Genomic DNA, 21667 nt, shown 5'->3' on the forward strand with positions numbered 1-21667 from the left:
ATAATAATAATAATAATAATTTTTGGAGTTTAACGTCCCAAAACCACGATTTGGTTATGAGAGACGCCGTAGTGGAGGGCTCCGGAAATATTGACCACCTGGGGTTCCTTAACGTGCACCTAAATCTAAGTACACGGGCCTCAGGCATTTTCGCCTCAATCGAAAATGCGGCCGCCGCGGCCGGGATTCGATCCCGCGACCTGCGGAAGAGCCCAAGAGAACTCATCTGATCTATTCTCTTGTGTCCACGGTTGCACACCTTACCTTCTTTTGCGATGAACCCTTACCAAATAGCTCAGCTGTTTGCCGTTATGACTTTGTTAATATCACTGCACAAATTCCACACTGACGCACGTCATCAGCAAACATCATTGCAAGCAAGCGTCGAGACTACTTCAATACACAAGAACCATGTCAGGCATTGTTACAGTCTCCAAGAAGGTGTGCACTGTTTAAGAGAAAAAAATTCATCGGCCGAGAAGTTAGCGGCGGTAGTGTTAAAGGGGTACTGACACAAAAACTTTGGCCTCGCGTTTTTTTTGCTGCAATGTGTTGCTGGGGGCCTGTTAGTCATAACACGGCACATCGTTTGCTGCAGCGCGCGACAGATAATTAATTACAGGCTCCTCATTACCGACCAGTGTCAGTTTCGGTTTCAAAAACGACAAGCCTCCGGGTGCAACTATCACCACCTAGCGGCTGCAGCGCTCGATCACGTCAGCACACAGAAGTGTGACGCACTTCCGCGCGTTCGCGTCGTCTCCTCGCATTCGCACGCTTGCCGCACGTGCTGCGCGATGGACGTCGCCATCATCGTCCTCGTTATCGTCGTCCTCCTCATCGTCGTCTGCTGGCGACGATTTCCTTGAGACACCAACAGCGCAGCGGCGAGCGCGTCAAAACAAAAATGGCGGCTACGACGTCATCACAACTTGTTGTACCGGCTACAACGGTTACGTATGGGAAGTAGGGGGTCACCTCGGGTCACCTCCGAGGGTGTCAATGCAATAGGTGCGCCCTATAATGCTGGATCGCGCACGCGAACTTCAATATCATATAAAATACCTTCCAAGCTTTATTCGCTGTCGATATTTCGCAGATGGTACACGTACGTACACGGAAATCGATCCAGAAGGCTATCTCGGCCGCGAAATTTTGTGTCAGTACCCCTTTAACTTACCCAGAGGTCTTGCTGACACAGGCAAACGGCAAGTGCACTTCAAGCTCACGAGCGCGTAACTTAAGCAGGGACTTAAAAAGACAAGGACAGGCACTATATCCCCATATACACAGCTCTGGCAGCGACCATAACCTTGTGAACGTTCGCGCAGGATTAGTAGTACACTTAACAAGTGGAAACGCATTGAAAACGAAACAACGTGTTGGCGTGGTTACACTGTATAATAAACAACACACTTGCCAGGCCGGCTTGCGGTTATGACGGTGATGTAAAGCGGTCTAAATTTCCGGTTGTCAGCATCTAGTTCAATGTGGAAATAGCGGCAATGAGCCCATCACTTACAAAATGCAACTGAAACTTAGGAAGAGGACGATGCCACCATGCAAATTGGCCGCGCAGAACAGTCACCCTTATTTCGACGTCTTTCTCCAGCTACACGTCGAAATTGCAGCCATCATGTCTAAAACCGAAAAGAAAAAGAAAGCTTTTTGCGTGTTTTTTTTTTCTTAAATATTAAAACAATGTAATATCTAATTTAAACTATGAACGCAATCGAATAATATAATAAATTACACACAAAAGTAGCGTGTATTAGAAAGTAAAAAAAAAACTTATAAAAACGTTGTTATGATGGCAGGTAGCGTTCTCTATGAGAAAGTTGCGACAACTACGTTTTTTAGTTTCTTCTCGCAACAAATTGGCCAAATGCAGTTATTGAACGCTGTTTATTGCTTGAGCATTGGTAAATTATCTTTTTACGTGAGGTTTGAAGATCTAACTGGGTTCAATGCGTTTACGGCGGACACCTGCGTGTTTGTCTGGCATCCCTGCGCGCGCCGCGAGCGCCAGTCGGCGTCGCTCAAAATGGCGGAGCCATCGGCCGACGGTGCGATGGTCGTCGTGCTCAATAACGGCGATGCAGGAGCCGCACCGGCTTCTGCACCCGCCACAACGACAACTACGAGCACGACCAACTCCCTGCCGAACGACAAGGAGGACGAGGATGAAGAGAATCCGTTCAGCGGCCTCGACAAGAGCTCCCTCCTCGCCGTGCTCAAGTTCCTCAAGAAGAACAAGCTCCAGGAGACGGAGCTGATCCTCCGCAAGGAGGCCAAGCTCCTGAAAGACCTGCAGGACGACTCGGCGACGGCTCCTACCACCGGCTCCGACGTCAGCAGCGTCCTCTCGACCTACAAGAGCGAGGGTGATCCCGACATCTACGAGGACAGTTACACCAGTTTCAAACGGTTCGTGGAAGGCTCGCTCGATTCGTATCGTCACGAGCTAGCCATGGTGCTGTACCCGGCCTTCGTGCACATGTACCTGGAGCTGGTCTACAACGAGCACGAGCGGCAGGCCGTCAAGTTCATGGAGCGCTTCGGTCCCGAGCAGGAGGAGTACTACCAGGAGGACGTCAAGCGGCTCGGCTGCCTCACCAAGAAGGAGCACATGAAAGGCAACGAATTCATGGACAACTTCAGGTCGGGTCAGTTCACGGTGCGCATGTCTCGCGACACGTACAACTTCTTGAAGCGATACCTGCAGGACAAGAAGAACTCGGTGCTGCAGAACATCGTCCAGGAGCACCTCTACCTGGACGTCTACGAAGGGATCGCGCGCGCCAAGGCGCAGCTAGACGCGACGGCGGGCGCCTTCTTGGGAGAGGCGGCGCGCCAGGCGAACAAGGTCAAGGTCTACTACGGACTTCTGAAGGAGCCCGAGCTGACCATCCCTCTGGATGAGGACGAAGAAGGCGGAGACGGTGAGGGAGGCGACAAGCCCAAGAAGAAGAAGCCCAAGAAGGACACGCTGCTCTCCAAGAAGGCGCGAAACGACCCCAACGCGCCGCCCAACAGCCGGATCCCGCTTCCCGAGCTTCGAGACGCCGACAAGATGGACAAGGTGAGCGCCATGAAGGAGGCCCTCAAGCGGGTACGGCTGGGACCCGACAGCCTGCCGTCCATCTGCTTCTACACCTTCCTCAACTCGTACCGTGGCGTCACCGTGGCCGAGGTCTCCGAGGACAGCACCCTACTGGCCGCGGGCTTCGGAGACTCCTCCATCCGGGTGTGGACCCTGACCCCGCACAAGCTCAGGTGCATGAGGTCGGCTCACGAGCTCGAGACCATCGACAAGGACGCCGAGGACGTCCTCTACCGGATGATGGACGACCGCAGCGGAGTCGACGTGCGTGTCCTGATGGGCCACAGCGGTCCCGTGACGGCGGTGAGCTTCAGCCCGGACCACACGTACCTGTTGTCCTCGTCGGAGGACGCCACCATCCGCTTGTGGAGCCTGCTGACATGGACCAACGTGGTCTGCTACCGAGGCCACTGCTTCCCCGTCTGGGACGTGCGGTTCAGCCCTCACGGCTTCTATTTCGCCTCGTGCGGCCACGACCGGACGGCCCGGCTCTGGTCCACAGACTCCTACCAGCCGCTACGGGTGTTCACAGGTCTGTCGTGTGAGACGTGTGCGTGCCTTTGTGGGTTTTGCTGTGCTTCTGCTTGATGCGTGTTGTCGAGCGAGTGGGACCTGGTGTCTCGCAAGCTGCATGTGGTTCTTCGTTCTCCTTCCGGTGTGGCCATTGATGAAACGTAGAAGGCGTTTGTGTTTTCGTGCTGTCACGGCCAGCCGTGTTGGTGCTCGCTGTGCGAGTTGCAGTGCATCTCCGGTGGTGCACTGTGCTGTCAGTGATAAAAACGGAACCGAGGGGCTTCATACTTTAGCCGTTTTGAATGCATGAGATTTCGTGCCACCACCTGAACGTAACATCAACAATGACATAGATTCTCGAGGGTTATAATTATCCATAGAGAAAAATAATCTATTGGTGCTTGTCTCCTCATTTGATGTCCCCACTCTTTAGAATGGGTAAACTCGTTAACTCATCATGTGCCTCACCTGAATTGGTTGACCCGCACTTTCTTTCACGTGGCTTTCAATGTCATAATGTCTTTATGCTTAGGGAGGTGCACTCAGTGTTGCCCGGTCGCCCTTCTTTGAAGGAAGTTGAATAGAGCTTCTCATGAAGGGAATTCAGCTATTTCCGATGATGACAGAATGGAGTACTCTCTTCTCCAGTATCGTGAAGCCACTAAAACTGTAGACAATAAGTCTCTACAGTCAGCAAAGTAATAGACTTTAAGCTGCACATTCCAGTCAAGAATGCTATATTTTATTTGCAACGTATGTTTTCTAAAACCATTTCTGCTCTTGAGTGCACCTACTATCTACACGAATACCTTACCATAACTAGAGAAAAGCCATTGCGCTGCCATTTGAAATCATTTCCTTCATGCATTTCACTCTTACCATATTTACGCTTGCACATGCCAGTATCTTGGCATGATTTTACTGTAATTTTAGACTATAGAGTCATAGCAACAAGCAATAAAGTTGCTTCATTGTCGTCACCACTGAAAGCACAAGCAAGCAGTAGTGGGACTCCGCTGTAGAAAGAGCTACATAGACTTAGTGTGAGATATGCGTTCATATGAGATTATGGGTAGACCACATGTTTGAGGAGATAGCATAATTCCAAATGAATCTCACAGACGATAATAACTTGAAGCTCATGGCTCACACAACCAGCAGCCATGGCTCAACATATGTTCAAAATTCATGGTTGCCTGTTTGACAGGAGTATAACTGCATAAACTAGAACTGAAATGTCAGAAGCGTAATATAATTATCCTGAACATGCTTCTTTCATTGGGATCAGTATTTGGGTAGCAGCTACACCTTAGCACGTTGAAACACATATTGTTATCTAGCGGGCATTGTACTAAAAAGCTTTTGCTGTTGCTTTCTACCGTCCTGGTAGAAAGTGTTGTGTGGCTCAGCTTCAGGGTGTGGGTTCTATTTCCGCATTTTGATATAGGCTTAAATTGTACACTTATATTTAGGTGCATGTTAAAGGCCAACTCCGACGGTTTTTTGACCATGTAAAAGTAATGGTGCTTCTACATTCCTCAGACGCTCCTGTCATAGGCCCGATAGTAAAAATACGCAGCAAATTCGAAAGTAACTTTAAAAAGCAAGAAAGCGCAATGCTGAAACCCAGCCGAGCAGTACCGTCTTCATGTGATGTATAAGCTGGTAAAAATCGGAAATCGTGCAAGGCATGCCGGTCCCCCCAGCGCAGGGCATGAAAGCTGCGAAACCCGCGAAGAGTAGACGCTCAGCGGAAGGGGGACCACACTGCACCAGCCATATTATGTCTGTGACTGCTGTGCCACGGGCACAAGCTCCTCGGAGCTGTCGGACAGTGATGGCTGCAATTCGGACACATTTGGTGGCCAACTAGAATTGTCATTCCTCTTCGATGAATTTACGTATGTGCTTGCCTGGTTGCACATAACGCCGCCAGAAGGCACCACTTGTCCAAGCCACCCAAGTTTGTAGCCGTTGCGATTGGGTAAAATACTAACGCTAAGAAGTTTGCGGACAAACTAAAGCTTCTGATGTTGTTATGAGAAGAGTGCATGAGTTTGTGCATAAAGCGTTACATCACGCCAGTCGTTGGTTAAGTTTAATGTAAGCTAAGTATGAGCCACCTTTTGCACGATGCGCAGCTTTCCGTATACGGATAGACATGGCCATGGTGGACCCGGTATAAGTTACGAAAAGTGTTTCACTACAATAAAGCTCGTGCGTGTACACTATTCAGCCTGCACAGTATTATCATACTTTCCATGCAGTATGCTGGCACTTCTAGCTAGAACACTTTACTATTGAGACGAAGGATAATCATTAATTGCGAGCATTTAGTGACATGTCATGGTAAATGTACTGGGAATCGTGTGCAGCTGACAACGCAACACCACTTGCCATCCATCGCACGCCCACCCACATGGAACTGAAAGTCGCACACCCAACCAATGAAGCGCTGACCAAACACATGCCACCTGGTCATGAACTGCGGGCTCGTGCTGGCCGCCACGATCGACAGCAGACAAATGGATGCTGTAGTGGCACCTCGGTTCCGTCACTTCCGTTCTGTCGGCCACAAACGTTTGCGAGATCTGCAGCGCGTGGCGAAGCGACGGAAAACTGCATTGCTGTGCCACCTACCGACACACGGCGTGGTGTTCAGGCTATCTGCTGTGGCCTCCGCGATTAGTTCCAGCAGCGATGCGTTGGCAAGCTAGTCGCGGAGGCTGCAGCTGATAGGCTCAACACAACGCCATGTGATAGTAGGTGGCGCAGCAATGCAGTTTTCCGTCACTGCGCCACGCGCTGCAGATCCCGCAAATTTTTGCAGCTGACAGTACAGCGGGATAATCTGTTACGGGAATAGATGCAGGGAGTGGCATTGATGCATGCACCTTTATCTATCTATACACTGAAAGCTCCGAATCTCTCACAGACACGCTGTTCATGGTACTTCTTTGTTTTACATTTAAGGATTGCACCTTCTTCATGAAAGGATAACTGTAGAACATCCTTTTAAAGAAACGTGTTCACATAGGCAGCGGTTGATTTTAGTTCCCACTTTATGCATGTTACTAGGACTTTTGTCTGAAAATTGCTGTGCCAATTGTGTCGTTCATCTGGTTTTACATTGACGTTTTGCATATGATGTATCATCTAGGCCATACTGAGCATTGTAATGTTCAGTGTTTCATGTTTCATAAAATGTAACATTAATGTTCCATGCATAGGTCGTCAAACTCACTCATGAGTCGACTCACTCAGACTCAGATCGAGCCGTGAGTCTGAGTGAGTCCGGGTGAGTAATATTTTGGTGAGCTTGAGTCCAAGTGAGTCCGGTTGAGAAAAATTTAAGTGAGTCTGAGTGAGTCCTGCAGAGGGAAATTTTGGTGAGTCTGAGTCCGAGTGAGCCCTAAGCACAAAATATATTTCTATAGTGAGTCTGAGTGAGCTCCACATTTCTTTGCCGACCCATCGTTCTCTCTACACAACTTCAGCAGCCTTGTGTCGGGTCACGTTTATACTCCCACCGACTCGCACATACTTCAAAAATCAGAGGCATGAGTTATGTTGAACATTGGGGGGGGGGGGGCTGCAGGTTGGCCTCCCCCCGCAAACTGTTTCACAGGAAGTTCTCGATAAAAATATCTTGTGTGAGTCACCACTTTCAATAAAAATGTCCTTACTGGATTGCAACCACTGACAACTCATATTTGAAGGTTCGAGATCAAAAGGCACCAAGTAGAGCACCAAATATGCAAGATATTGGCGTTAAAGAGCATTGACACCATGGTCAAAAAAGCCAATTATACGCTAACGGACTCATGAGTCGACTTACACAGACTCAGAGCTGTGAATCTGAGTCTGAGTGAGTAATATTCTGGTGAGCTTGAGTCCGAGTGAGTCCAGCTGAGAAAAATTTCAGTGAGTCTGAGTCCGAGTGAGTCCAGTTGAGGAAACTTTTGGTGAGTTTGAGTCCGGGTGAACTCTAAGGGCGAAATATATTTAATGAGTGAGTCTGAGTGAGCTCCACATTTATTGCCGACCTATGGTTCCATGTAACGTTAATGTTTAATTACATTAAGCATATTAAATGCAAGCAGAAGTAGTAGCAAAAGCAGTTAATTACCTCACAAAACAAGCAGTTAATGACGAGTTTTGTTGCTTATTAATGGTGGTACAGATGAAGTTGCAACAGTCTTCATAGTGTACAGTTATGGCAGACTAGTCACCACTTATGTTGGAATTTGTCATTGTTCCTGAGGTTTCTTTTCATTTATTTAGCTTTGTTAATCTCGGTCATGCAAATTGTTCTCTCTTCTCATAAATCTCTTAATTTAAAGGAACTACTGCCGAATTAATCATGGCCTAGTGCCTCCAAAATGCTGTGAATTGCAGTTTGAATGTTCCAAGAAGAATAAGAAAATGTGGAAATACATTGTTCACAGTTCACTGAAGAAAATGTGGCTTCTAAGCGTATCGTATTCCCCTATGATCTTTGGAAATGTAAAAAAAGTATGCAGAAAAATATTTAGCACATGTAGTTGGCTGCACCACGTGTTCATATGTGGATGAAACTTCTGCACACTCCCTTGTGCGGTAGGGCTAGTACTTTGCAGTCATGGCAAAAATATGGTATCTTCAATTCCTTCAGCAGGAAGATGTATGAATGTACTAGTGTTTCTGTGGAGGGTGCACAATTCCAACTCGTTATGCGTGGAGAAGGTGTGTACCCTCACCACACGTGTAATCGGACACACCCACTGCTGCATCACACTTGTGTTCGAAGCAATAGCATAATCATTTAAATCCATGCACACCTGACATAATTTTTCCTTCTCTGTAAAGCAGTGTCGGAGAGGTCTCCAAGATTTTCTTGTTTTTCTATTCACCAGGTACCTTGTCCTGATTTTGTAAATTGTTGCACTGTAATTCACTGGTGCATCACATCTTGGAGGCATGGTGCACTTGTGAAGTCCAGTGACACCGAACCAAGCAACACCGAACAATGTGATAAGAATGTTACGTTTTTGCGGAGAGGTTCCAAACACTGCGTGTCATTGGTTGCATGCACTGCAAGTGAGGTGGTTTGCATGAATCCACATGCATGTGCAGCACAAGTATGACTGAAAGAAGGAAGCATCGGCATAGGCAGAGGGAAGGGAGGTGGTTAGACCACCCTTGATGTTCTTTTACACATTTTGTGTATGTACGGTGCCCACGGATTTAAATGCCAGTTGAGGTATAACAAGTGGTATTTCAGTGTGCATTCCTTGAGATAGCCACATCGTATCACTGCTCATCCGTACACCAAAGATGAAGTTGGCGCTGATGTGAATGCACGAGTCAATTATTATGCCATTGTGATATGAACTGAAGGCAGTGGAAACCAAAGTGCATGCATTACTTAGCCCTAAATTGCCGCGTTTCATTCTGTGAGCACTGTATGAATATTATGGGTACATGAGCATGGGGAGTTAAGAGTCCTCTTCTTTCCTCTCAGAAAATGTCCACAGCAGTGGCACAGTGGTTACGGCACTCGGCTGCTTACCCGAAAGTCGTGGCTTCAATCCCTGCCGCAGCGGTTGCATTTCGATAGAGGCGAAACGCTAGAGGCTCATGTGCTATGTGATGCCAGTGCACGTTCAATGCCAGATGGTCGAAATATTCGCAGCCCTCCACTAATGCACACCTCATAATCATATTGTGGTTTCGGCACGTAAAACCCCAGAAATTATTATTAATCTTTTCTCAAAATAATGTGATGGCTAAGCACCTGGAAGGAAGGATGGACACAGCTGTACTACACACAGCTATGGTCAGGGGATGTAAAACTGTGGTTCTCAAGACTTGAAGCGCATCTCACTTTTGCCTCTGGCAAATTCGTGTACAAGTTAACAAGTACAAATCACGCTGATACACGTCTTTCCCACCACGCAGGGCACGTGTCCGACGTGGACTGCATCCAGTTCCACCACAACAGCAACTACATTGCCACGGGCTCGAGCGACCGGACGGTCAGACTGTGGGACGTCCTGTCCGGCGGTTGCGTGCGCTACATGACGGGCCACAAGGGGCGCATCTACTGCCTCCAGTTCAGCAACGACGGCCGTTTCCTCGCCTCCGCCGGCGCCGACTGCAAGATCCTCATGTGGGACATCGCACACGGCCACCTGCTCGCCGAGCTGTCCGGCCACACGGACACCATCTACTGCCTTTGCTTCAGCCGCGACACGGCGATCCTCGCCTCGGGCGGCATCGACAACTGCATCAAGCTGTGGGACTTTGCGCGGCTCATAGACGAGATAGATCTCGAAGATCTCAACATCTCCCACGCGCCAACGGTGCGGACAAACTGTGACGGCCTCCTGTTGGGCTCGTATCCGACCAAGGCGACATCCATCTTGGCGCTGCACTTCACGAGGAGAAACCTGTTGCTCGCGGCTGGCATGTACCAGAGTGGATCCTGAAATTGGCATGGGGTATCTTTTTAAATTTTTTTTTTAATTGGAGGGTTTTGCCGCGAGGTGTATGCTTTTGATTTTTCACTCCAGCGCGTTGGGCATATTTTGGACGACTCACTCTCGCATTCTTATACATATGTACATAAGTTCATGTATCATCGCTTTCTAGAAAAAAAGAATAAATATATATCTATGGCTGTATCCGAAGCTGTTTCCGAGTGCAACACGGTGTTTCAACTGCGGCTGTTGTGAACTGCGCTGATTTAATGTCTTGCTACAAATTTTGGGTTGAATTTTAAGGCACACTATTTGATGGAAGTGTTACGCATTCAAATGTGAAATATGTCTGGCAGTGGTTCTCAGCCATGGATATTACGGGGACTCCTTGTGCATCGGTGGAAGTAATGGGGGACCCCTTGCGCTGAGAGAAAGAGGGGGCGGGGGGGGTCATAAAGTAATGCAACATGCAACGTGAAGTAGGTGCCCTTTATTTCTACCAGGCAAAGAACGGTCAAACTAAAGTGCCGCACCAATTCGATCTCATCAGCATGCCTATAAGTTGTGCAGTCTGTAGCCACATTCAACCTGTTTCTAGCTATGTTTGCTTTTAAGTATGCAAGCGTGGAAAAAGCATGCTATGCATATGTCATAGAAAACTGCAACAAAAGCTTTCCAGCCATTTATAGGTCACCAAACTCACTCATGAGTCGACTCACTCAGACTCAGATCAAGCCGCGAGTCTGAGTGAGTGAGCCCGGGTGTGTAATATTTTGTTGAGCTTGAGTCCTGGTTAGTTCGGTTAAGACAAATTGTAGTGAGTGTGAGTCCGAGTGAGTCCGGTTGAGGAAATTTTGATGAGTCTGAGTCCGAGTGAGCTGCAAATCTTTTTGCCGACCTATGGTGATAACTACTCAACTGCAGCATTACTATCAGCCTTATGACGGCTCACATTGATCCTCACTTGTACTTACAGATACTTTAATGCACTAGCGTTCACCCGCCATCTCAATATTTATTGATCAGAATCGTGCTTTGACCCCTCCCCCCGCCCCCGCAAAACTTTTCAAAGGATGTTCTTGATAAAAATATCTCGTGTGAGTCATCTTTCAATAAAAATGTCCTTACTGGACTGCAATCACTGATAACTCGTACGTGAAGGTACGAGATCAAAATGCGTATTGTAGAGCACCAATTATGCAAGATATTGGCGTTTCAGTGCATTGAAATCTTGAAAAAAAGAAAAAAATTACACCATCTCCCGCTAAAGGGGACCATGAGGCGATGCGAAGCCGGAGCACTTGCACGATTGCGTTCCGTTGGCGTTCGTTGGGCATGCTACCGACCTCGCGTCCTGGAACGCGAAGAGGGACGCTACGCGCGTCGTATGTTTCATCTAGCCTGGCCGTTAATTCTCACAGGGCGAGCGGGGAACGCGGTCGACAGGCGGGCGAGAGGGGGGCAGCGTGGGAGAGGAGAGAGAAGCGGAAGGGACGCGCATGCGTTCGAGCTCATCGCGGCGTTGCGCAGGAGAGAATTTCGGCATGTCTAGCCCGCATTTCAGAGGAAGAGTGGAAAGGGGGAGGGGAGAGGAGAAGTGGAGAGGGAAGGAGGGGAGGGGAGAGGGTGAGTGGAGAGGCTATGCACATGCACAGTAAGGGTGGTCACGACACCACCACCACCGGATTGAGCTCCGCCTTAAGATACTTCGCATCTAAAAACCAATTACATGCTAACGGACTCGTGAGTCGACTCACTCAGACCCACTCGGACTCGGATCGAGCCGTGAGTCTGAGTCTGAGGGAGTCCGAGTGAGTAATATATTGGTGAGTTTGAGTCCAGTTGAGGAAAAATTTGGTGAGTGTTAGTCTGAGTGAGCTCTAAGGACAAAATATATTCCATGAGTCAGTCTGAATGAGCTCCACATTTTTTGCGGACCTATGCAGCCATCCCATGGAGAAGGAAAAACAAAAGTGAGCTCCGCCGCAATGCAAAGATGCTATGCGAGGACGCATACCGAAAATCAGAAGGGGCTGATACCATGGGGCATAGTGGGGCTTCAAAAAACGCATTTTATTTCCTCTGAGCGGACCCCCATTTGAGAACCACTGGTCTATGGGCATCGCTCGTACGAATGTGTTCATTTGTGTGACGCAAATCTCATTAACATTCCTAGCACATAAGTGAAACAGGTGATTTGTAATAAAGGCATTTGCGGGTTCACCTCATTATGGAGCATATCTTTCCGAAATCATTACTGACCTTTAATAGGGCAGATATGTTAGGAGTTTTTAAAATTGTGGGCTGCTCTTTTTGCACAATCCACACTATAAAAAAATATTGAAATCTATTTGGCCCATCATAATAGTATTAGGGGTGTGCGAATATTCGAGTTTCGAATTCGAATCGAATAATACCTAATCGAATAATTCGATTCGACTTTCAAACAGCTAGTATTCGAAGTTTCGAATAATTCGACATGACGAATATCTAAGACGCGACAAAGGCCAATGGTGCAACTTGGTTAGGGTGGGGTGGCTAAAACTAACGCTGCCTTTACAGTATGCCTTTCGTTAAAGCTTTCACCGATATCCTGGTTCAAAGCGACCACATGTTTATTTTAAAGGAGATTATGCCATTTCCGTAAGCAAGAAAAACACGAGAGAACTATCAAGCCCTTCACAACTTCGCTTCTGAAACGAAGGCACAAACTTCTCGCATAGTTCGGTCACGTATGTTGCACGTGCCGTGAAACATCTCGAATTTGGCCCACGACACCCTCGGTGATTGGCTTGACATGTGAAAATTTGTTCACGCTGTGCAGTCGCCACTGCCGCAATGCACCACTCGTTCAGAAACTCCCATCGTTCCGGCGCGCAGTTAAAACGTTGCTGTGAACGGGCGGCCGAAGATTTTTGGGACTGGAGCACTCATGACGATGAAGCACAGCATTACCTTTCTTCTTTCTTTCAATTTTCAATAAAATCCTTTGTATTCAATATTCGATTCAATATTCGGCATTTTTGGCCACTCTTCGGCACTATTCGGTTCGAATTCGATTCGAGAATAAATTTCGCTATTCGCACAGCCCTAAATAGTATACCTTACTGACAGCGTAGGGTGCGACAGTTAACACTAGAGGTGCCGGCACTGCAATCACTGTTGCTTCGAAAGAGGGATCACGTCATATCGTATCGCTGTGGCAAGACCATGTGCGGCAGCTCTATCCAGGGACTTGGAAGGCTTATCTTATTTTGATTGTTCGTAAACGTTGTTCCTTATGTTTCAGTTGTATTCCCTGCTAATGAGAACAAAAAAAAAAAGGTTGCTTGGGAATCGATCAGCAATTTTTGATGACGTTTATTGCAGATATATTTAACAAAGGTTGAGATTTCGTCTTGTTTTTGTAGGATTGTTTGTTGAAGATGCAGCAACGAAACCTGGTCATTGCAAAGGTAACTTTGTTATTAGTAAGTTAACTTGCGTTGAAAGGCATTCATGATACAGATTGGTCACAGTTAGTGCCATTGTTTACCACAGCAGAGAAAAAAGTGTCTGACCCGCCTTTTCATCTTTTTCATCACCAATGGAAGTCGTAACCACAACAGAATACTACCGCACGAAAAATTACATAAACATATGACATAAAACAAAAATACAGCCGCACCAGCCACCCTACATTTCATTCGTCCTCTTAGGGTTATTTTTGTGTGTGCACGCTCTATTGCGGTATCTGCTAAGCTCAATACAGAAAATTACTGCAAATTATTGTCCGTGTTATCGTGCACTGAGGCTTATCCAAACAAGACACGAAAAACCTGAGGGCGCTTAAGCCTTGCCTTGAAGAGTAGAATGTGATAGCGGGATCAAGCCTCGTTCGCATCGTCTTCTCCTTCGCTTACTAGGCTTCGCTTTTTAGTAGACACCTCAACTGTGCTGCGAGGAAACGAAGGTCTGTGCGCGTAATATTGGCCTTTTCAAACTATCCAAGAATGCATGCGTTTGCAAGCACAGTTGCAACGTGCCCACTATGCCATCATTCATCATATTGTGAATCGGCGAAGTAGCCGCTACACGTCTGTAATGCAATACGAGCAACTGTACACTTTGTTGATGCTGAATTGATTGCGCAAATGCTCGGACAAGGATGAAGAACACAGGACGCGGACAAGCGCACCGCGTCCTTGTCCGGGCATTTGCGTCATCAATTCAACTTCAGCCATGTACCAACTAGCCCGCCACCAAACGCTACTTAGCTTTGTTGGTGCTGTTGCTGCTGATGATTATAATTGATTCTGCCTGAGGGCTGTTTAATGGGTGGGTCCTTAATCCACCCCCTAGTTGCGCAGTTCAAATAGAGTGACACCTGGCGCAACTCCACCCTTCTGCCACGCAATATTCCATGTCTTAATGGGACTCCTTGACGCCTGCATGACTCCTGAATAGTTTTTTTTTCTTAAGCATTTTCAAGCGCTGGCGTGGTGCTTTGGTGAAACACCTGATTGCAGCATGGAAGGCCAGGGTTCGAATCACACTTGAACTGAACATTTTTATTATCTATTTATTTATTTGCATCTATCTCGATTTCGCTCACGGACAACAGTGATGTTTCGCTCACAACCAACGATGCCGATACCGGAATTTCTGCGAAACGGGCTCTTTAACGCTATCGTGTTGGTATGCAGCACGCTATACCTCTTATGCGAGCATCAAAACCTGTAGGTTTTGCATTGTATGGACTGTAAATCTTTAAAAAAAAAACTGCAAATATTCAGCGGCCGATATTATTGCTGTCAGGTGAAGTGAGAAGGTAGCTGCAGTGTAGTTTTGCAAGTAATGAAGCTGCATTTCATGGCCACAGATAAGCAAAATATCAAGCTTGTCTGAATGATGCTACAGTTGAACCCGTTTATAACGAACTCGAAAGTGTCGCGAAAAGTGGTCGTTATATCAGTAGTTCATTGTATATGGACTCGCCCTTAAAAACGTGCGCTTAGCGGCCAAGCTGCTTTTTTTTTTCTTTGCACTTTTGTTAAAGTGCTAACAACCCCTTCGGTGACAAGCTAAGCCTTTTCGCGTCGTGAAGCGACGCCCGCTGCGTGCTCACGAGTGAATTAACCGCCTTTGCAATGAGCTGACACCATTTCACCGAAGCGCGGTACCGCGACGTGGAGCCGATCATCCCTGGCTAGTTGCGTGCAGCGCGTCGCCTACTCGGCTCGCGGAGTCACTGCCGGGCCGCTTGCCGTATGCGCGCATTTGTACGTTCTTCGTGCCTGCTTCACTCCGGACCGTGCACGTGTGTGGTGACTAGCCTCTTCGTTCAACGCGGCGAAAACAAGCAAAGCATTTTGCAAGCAACGCGCACTCGACGTCTCCGCGATGCTCTCGCGGCCCTGCACGACGATGCGCGGCGCACTTGAGTTGTCACGTAGACAAACACGCAGTATATTCTCGCTGTCAGTGCATCGACGTTTCTCGGTTCCCGCGCCGCTCAACAACAGCGAGCTACTTTCAGTTCTACAAAGCGACGCGCACTTTAAAGCGGTCTCGCACGACGCGGCGGCGGCGTACTTGCGAACGGCAGCATGGCGCGCTCGTACCGCCGTCAATCCGCAGTGTACGGCGTACGCCACACGCGCAGCCGAGCAGATATCTACAGATGACTGTGATAAGGTTGTCGGCTATAAGTCATAATGGCACGTTCATCGACGGCCGCCACCTCGCCTTCGCTTTTTTCTGGTGCTTATCCCCGAAAGCATCGCCGCAATCGCGCGGAAGTCGTAATCACCGATCGACCGGTTTCTGCCGTTACCGAAAAGACGGACGACCTTTTGCGGCACATTGTGGCGTCGACGAGTTTAGGGACGCAGTGAACCTTTTTGCGATGGAAAGTTATCGCGGTTATCACTTCTTGCATTTATGCCTTCTTGCGTTCCAAGGCATTGTTTGATTCATCGCAGGCGGTCGTAGCTGCAGAGAACGGCGTCAGGAAAGGTTACCGTGCGAAAGCTGACCGCAAGGCTTCATGCTGCCTACTATTTTTTCTTTTCCTCACTGCCATTCTGCCACTGAAGAAACGCCTGCAAAGTGAGAGACCTCGCTCGTAGCGTCCGAAATCTGCGTGCGGTGCTCGCCGATCTGGGATATCTTAGTCGCGAGCACCGTGGTCGCGAGTAAACTGGGAGCGGGGCACGCGCGAGCGCGCGCCCCTGTCACGCTTTAGAAGGAATGTTTTAACTTTTTTTTGGCTTCGTATGCGCCATATTTTTACCGCGACCGTGTCTGAAGTGTTCGTTGTAAAAGTAGGAGGCTTTGAAAAATGTTCGCTATATGTGGATGCAGCTTCAATGCTTAGCATAGGAAAATCGTAAGTGCACCCAAATATGGTCGTTATAACCGATAGATCGTTATATGTGGGATCGTTATAAGTGGGTTCGACTGTATATAGAGGCATGTCTGCTTCTTCTCAACAAAAACTCTTAAAAATTATAATGGGACATACCAATAAATTCTGAACATCTATAGGAAGTTACCTTCATAGAGTTTCCTAAAATGACCTAGAGGGAACTCTGGCGCTGCGATCGTTCAGCCACCATGGGAATGATGGGTAGTACACGGATTTGCCTAGTCTTCGTGCTTGCGGGCTTCGAACGCACTTGTGGCTTTGTTTATTGCTATGTTTTGGTTTTCTTTCGGATAAAAGAATGGATCGTTGTGAACTTCGTGACCAGATTTGAATCGGTGAGCCTAAAGAAGTTAAAGTGGTGGAGTGAAACTGCTGATTTTTGCTGAACTTCGTTTTGCGACAAAGCGGATGCAGCCGACGCGGAGCCAAACGGAGCCGAAAGAACGAAGTTTAGACAAATCCGTGTACTACCCATGATTCCCATGCTGGCTGAAGCGCGATGCATTGCAGCTCCCATAGACACTAGCGCCAGAGTTCCCTCTAGTAAGTATTGTAGGAAACTCTATGGTTACCTTTACATATGGAAGCCAACTAAAGGCCACTGATTTGCAAGTTACGTTGTCGTATCACACAATATGTCACAGCTAGTGGCAAGTGGTGGCACGGCATATCATGACACCCAACACACTCTTTAAAAGAAACACTAAAGAGCAGAACAAAGCATTATTTTTGTTTGGTGGGAAAGAGCAGAAAGAATAGTGTCCAAACTTCCATACATCTGAAGATTATTTTATTGGGCTCAAACTCGAGCATTTATAACTTCTCAAGTGCCTGATTATGAGGTCATGGGCTTCAATCTCAATTTCTGAAATTTGGGCTATCTGGCACAGCTAGGGTTTTCAGAACTTTCCAAGTTTCATTTGTTGGATTTATGAGAATCCAAGGGTTCTTTTTCTATAAGACCACTAAACTTTCAAATAGATGGATAATATCAAAATCTGCATGAGCATGGCTAATGCAAGAACATTAGGATCGCATAAACACTCATCGTTCGTTCCTGTGCGTTTTTGCACTCTCAAAGCCTTCTCTCGTAGTATTAACAGCTGCACCGCCTTAGCAAAAAAAAAAGCATGATTTACTAATGCCAGTTAACTTAACGTTTCTCCTCAGGGTCTTTAACACTGTAGGAGCTGCAAGGTACAGGAATTGCATGTTAGACTATTTTTCGTGCATTGCACGTTTTGTTTGTTGCTCGTCTGCCTACCTCTGGAAACAGGGGATGATCCCAAGATCGTAATTCCATTCCCGTTTTTCCATGGTGAACATGTGTAAGATGTTACAAACTCTGTGACGAGGGCCTTCACATGCCACTGTTTCACATTGAGTTGTCAATTTTAAAACGGACCATTTTGCTGTTGCAAGTGAGGAAACCTGTGACAGCCCTGCTTTTGTCGGTTGCGCCTGCAAATGGGTAATACATTCATGACGTGATCTCGGTGAATCGAGAAATGTCGACTACAACTGCTGCTACACGCCTGGGAATATTATACGTTGGATAGTGTGTGCCTGCGTTGACGACGACTTCGAAACGAGCTTGCTGCAAAATGGATCCCAAAAATCTTTTCTGACAACTGAACGAAACAGGAAGCGTATGGATATATATTGGAGCCTCTTTTGCTACAATTTGGTAAAAAACCGAGTCATATTTTCGCAACAAACTGTTAACTGGCAATAAGAAGTACATTTACTGTTATGGTACTGTCACAAAAGAATAGCTTAAGGAATAGAATAATGAAAAAGGTCGGCGAGTTGGAAACAGTCCAAACAGGCAGCAGCACAAGCAACGAAGACAGCAGGAAGATGACAGAACAAGTGGTGGTCTTTCACCAGAAATTTTTATTCAGAGGCAAGAAACTAGCACATAAACATTGAAAAAGACAGGTATGTGGATCATGTGCATAATAAATGTCAAACAATCGGGAAAAATTATTAAACCATCATTCGTTAAAGAAACTGAAGCTTGACTGACACACGTGCATTTTATTCTTGATGATGTTGTAAACTTCTTAAATTTCACGCATGTGCTAATTGTATTTCAGGCTACTGGCACATTTACCTACCGTATTTCCTTGAATCTAGGCCGGCCACGATTCTAAGCCGACCCTCGAAATTCACAGAGCTAGAAAAAAAAAACTTCATCATTGTACTCGAATCTAAGCCGACCCCACCACTTTCGCACATCGTTTTTTTCTTAAAAAACATCGGCTTAGATTCGAATAAATACGGTAAGTTTGTTAACCATTGCGGAATATTCCCTGGACAGAGAGCTGGAGTATGTCATCAAGTCTTTAAAATTCCAATCCTGGATGATGTGCCTTCATCATTGATACGTAAGTTCCTGTTACATTGTGTAAAAAGAACCGCTACGTGCCTAAGTACACGGCTGGCTTCGTTAGCTAATGTATATTTCCTATAAGAAAAGAGTGCTGCTAGTGAGCTACCTCAAACGGGTTTCGAACATTAGTTTAAATGCAGTATCAATGAATTTAAAGAAAGATATCAGCAAAACTTGCCGAGGAAAGCTCCCCCGCCGAGTGCGCAACATGGCATTGTCACGGAAGACTACGGATTACGATATTCCATGTGGGTGACAATTTTAACGGGGAAGCTGTTCTAGCTCGGCATAAAATGTCTGTCGTGATCCGAAAGCTATCATGACCATGAATGGGTCGGTGCCACAGAAATTGGGTAAATCCCACTACTCACCACTGGTCCACTAAGAAGAAGGCAACAGGCGGGTGGCAAACGCTAATTGATTCCTCACGAGGCAGTGGGATCCGAACCCGCGTACTCAAGATCTGAAGGCAAGCGTTTAATAACTCGGCTATGCAGGCACGCTGACAGAACATAGCATAGCCTTGTATAGTATCATACAGCAAGGGGTTAGGAAAGGGAAGCGAGGGTGAGGAGGCGGTAAAGGAGGATGGGAGAGAGTGAAGCATAATATATAAAGAGTGAGGAAGAGAGAAATAAATGCAGAAAGAGAAAAAAGAAAGAAAGGAGAAGCAAGCGAGAAATAGAGAGAGAGAGAGACAAAGAAAGGAAAGAAACATGGAGAAATAGAAAGAAAAAGAGAGAAAGAAATAAATAGAAATAAACAGAGAGAAGAGAGAAAAAGAAAGAGAACACTAATGAGAAACAAAGAAGGCCGCCCGGCACCACACTTCCTTCAGGCTTGGCACTACCAGCGAGCTCTCGCCCATCAGCTTTGCTGTCTCATTTAGTCTTGTGCCTCCAGCTTTTTTTTCCTTTCACACAAAATAAATGTCTTGTACATCTCAGGTGCCACAAGATGACGCGGCAATTCAATATGAAAGTGAAGGCGAAGAATTGCAGTAGGATGTGAAGCTTATGTATTGGCCTCGAGGAGTTATGGAGTCGCCCTCTATCGGACGCGCCTCGATTGCGTGCTAGGCAGGATACCGCCGGCGCGCTCCCCATAGGTTTTGCTGTCGGCGCTCTACAAAAACACCTCGCGGAAGCCCTCCAGGGCATTTCTGTAAGTACTTTCGAAATGAACTGTGTTCTTTAATGTCAAAATAATCATTTTCGACGAACTAAAAGCACAAGATAGTCTACAGTCGCTGTCGCTTTGCAGAAAACCGAGCACCCGCTTCACGCTGTCACCGCGTTGCAGACCCCTGAACCGGCTTCTTGCGTGAAAGGTAGTCACTCGCTGAGTGCAAACTATGTGATAGTCTACTCTCGTTCGAGTAGACTGCCTGTATAACCAAACGGAGCATAACAGAAAGAAGCCCCAAGCCAGCGATCGCACGGGTTCGCGACGACTGAGGGTGCCTCTGCATGTATGAGCGTCTGCATGTATGTTCGTACTGATGGTTTCGCTTTTGCTTCGAGCGCATTTTGGCACCGCGCTGTGAACATTAGGCTGCAAAATATGAGAATTTGTGAGTAAACAAACAACTACTGTTGCGCGGACGCTATCAGAACAGTTCAAAAACAATTTCCTTACAACTGCGGCTTCGGTGCGCATGGCAACTTTGTGATCTGCCGTCCCGACGATTCAGTGTTTTTTTTTTCTTTTTTGGTCTAAATTCGGGTACGTTTCAATGTCCTTTGACAAGTTGTCCCGCACTGCGTATTGATCGGTCTTCTCAGCGGGCAAATGCCGCTGCTTCTGTTTCTTTATTCAGCGGATTCGTTTCGTTTGGTGCTCACACAAAACGTGAGCAAATGCGACGCCTTTTTTTAATGCTCCTTAATTATCGTTCCGTTTGCATTCCAGTGAACTTGCCGCTCTCTGTCATCAACAAATTCATAGACCAAAGCTTCACCACTTCGAGATTGCTGGTGGAAGAAGAACCAGTCTACGAGACCGAGCATGTATAGTAGCGTGCGACGCCTAGGAAAAGAAAGAAAGTACACTAACGTTTGCGGACTTGTTCTGCAAACGTCGGCTGTTAACTAGGACCCACATAAACTTGAAATAGCGGTGAATAAAATAGAAGTTATTGCAGCAACCAACAGCCGCAAAACAGGATAGTAATTATTTGGCATGTACCCCAGCAATTTTGGCAGCAGTGTCGTGTCTAACGCCAACAGGGTGGGATCTTTCCCACGTAAATAAATGAGGCTCCAAAAAAATACATGGGGCTGGCCGGTGGGCCGATCACGGAGGCAATGCAAAATTTATGTAGCTTATGAAGCAATGCATGCCTCATCAAATAGGAAGGTTGCCCGTCGGCGTCCCGCGTCGGCGGCGTCAACACGAGTGATGCAAAAAATAATCGTCACGTGATGGTGTCACCATATGACGTCATCATGACGTCACAGATCGCCAAAATATGTAGCGTCATTATGACGTCACATAATGTGACGTCACATGATGACGTATTCACACGTCATGGTCGCTTTGCATTGCCTCCGTGATCGGTCACGGAGGCCGTGCAAAACCGCGTTAGGCGCAGAACGCTTTTGGAGGGGGGCGCGGGAGAATCAGTACATCGACTGACAAGAAGAAGATGGCTTTCGCCTTCTAGTCATCTTTAACGAATGCATAAGGGACCCTGTGCGTTTTTTAATTTAACGTATCTAAACAATGACTTGCGCATCTGCAGCCGATTTTGTGGACGCTGAGCACGGGGCCGACGATCAAGAGGT

At 47.1% G+C, this 21667-nt stretch overlaps 1 protein-coding gene across 1 annotated transcript; it reads left to right on the plus strand.

Moving 5' to 3' along the window:
• The first annotated feature begins 2006 nt into the window (after positions 1–2006).
• Positions 2007–10281, plus strand: LOC119372113 (transcription initiation factor TFIID subunit 5). Its single transcript, XM_037642574.2, has 2 exons — positions 2007–3635; positions 9557–10281. The coding sequence occupies exons 1-2, from the start codon at positions 2045–2047 to the stop codon at positions 10084–10086; spliced, it is 2121 nt and encodes a 706-aa protein (XP_037498502.1). The 5' UTR covers positions 2007–2044; the 3' UTR covers positions 10087–10281.
• Positions 10282–21667: the final 11386 nt, after the last annotated feature.

This window comes from Rhipicephalus sanguineus, chromosome 10, assembly GCF_013339695.2.
Source record: "Rhipicephalus sanguineus isolate Rsan-2018 chromosome 10, BIME_Rsan_1.4, whole genome shotgun sequence".
NCBI lineage: Eukaryota > Metazoa > Arthropoda > Arachnida > Ixodida > Ixodidae > Rhipicephalus > Rhipicephalus sanguineus.

Excerpts from the sequence above, each read along its gene's own strand:
- LOC119372113 (XM_037642574.2), top strand. The coding sequence starts at position 2,045 with ATGGCGGAGCCATCGGCCGACGGTGCGATGGTCGTCGTGCTCAATAAC. Across the intron at positions 3,636-9,556 it reads GCCGCTACGGGTGTTCACAG|GGCACGTGTCCGACGTGGAC; the intron begins GTCTGTCGTGTG and ends CCCACCACGCAG.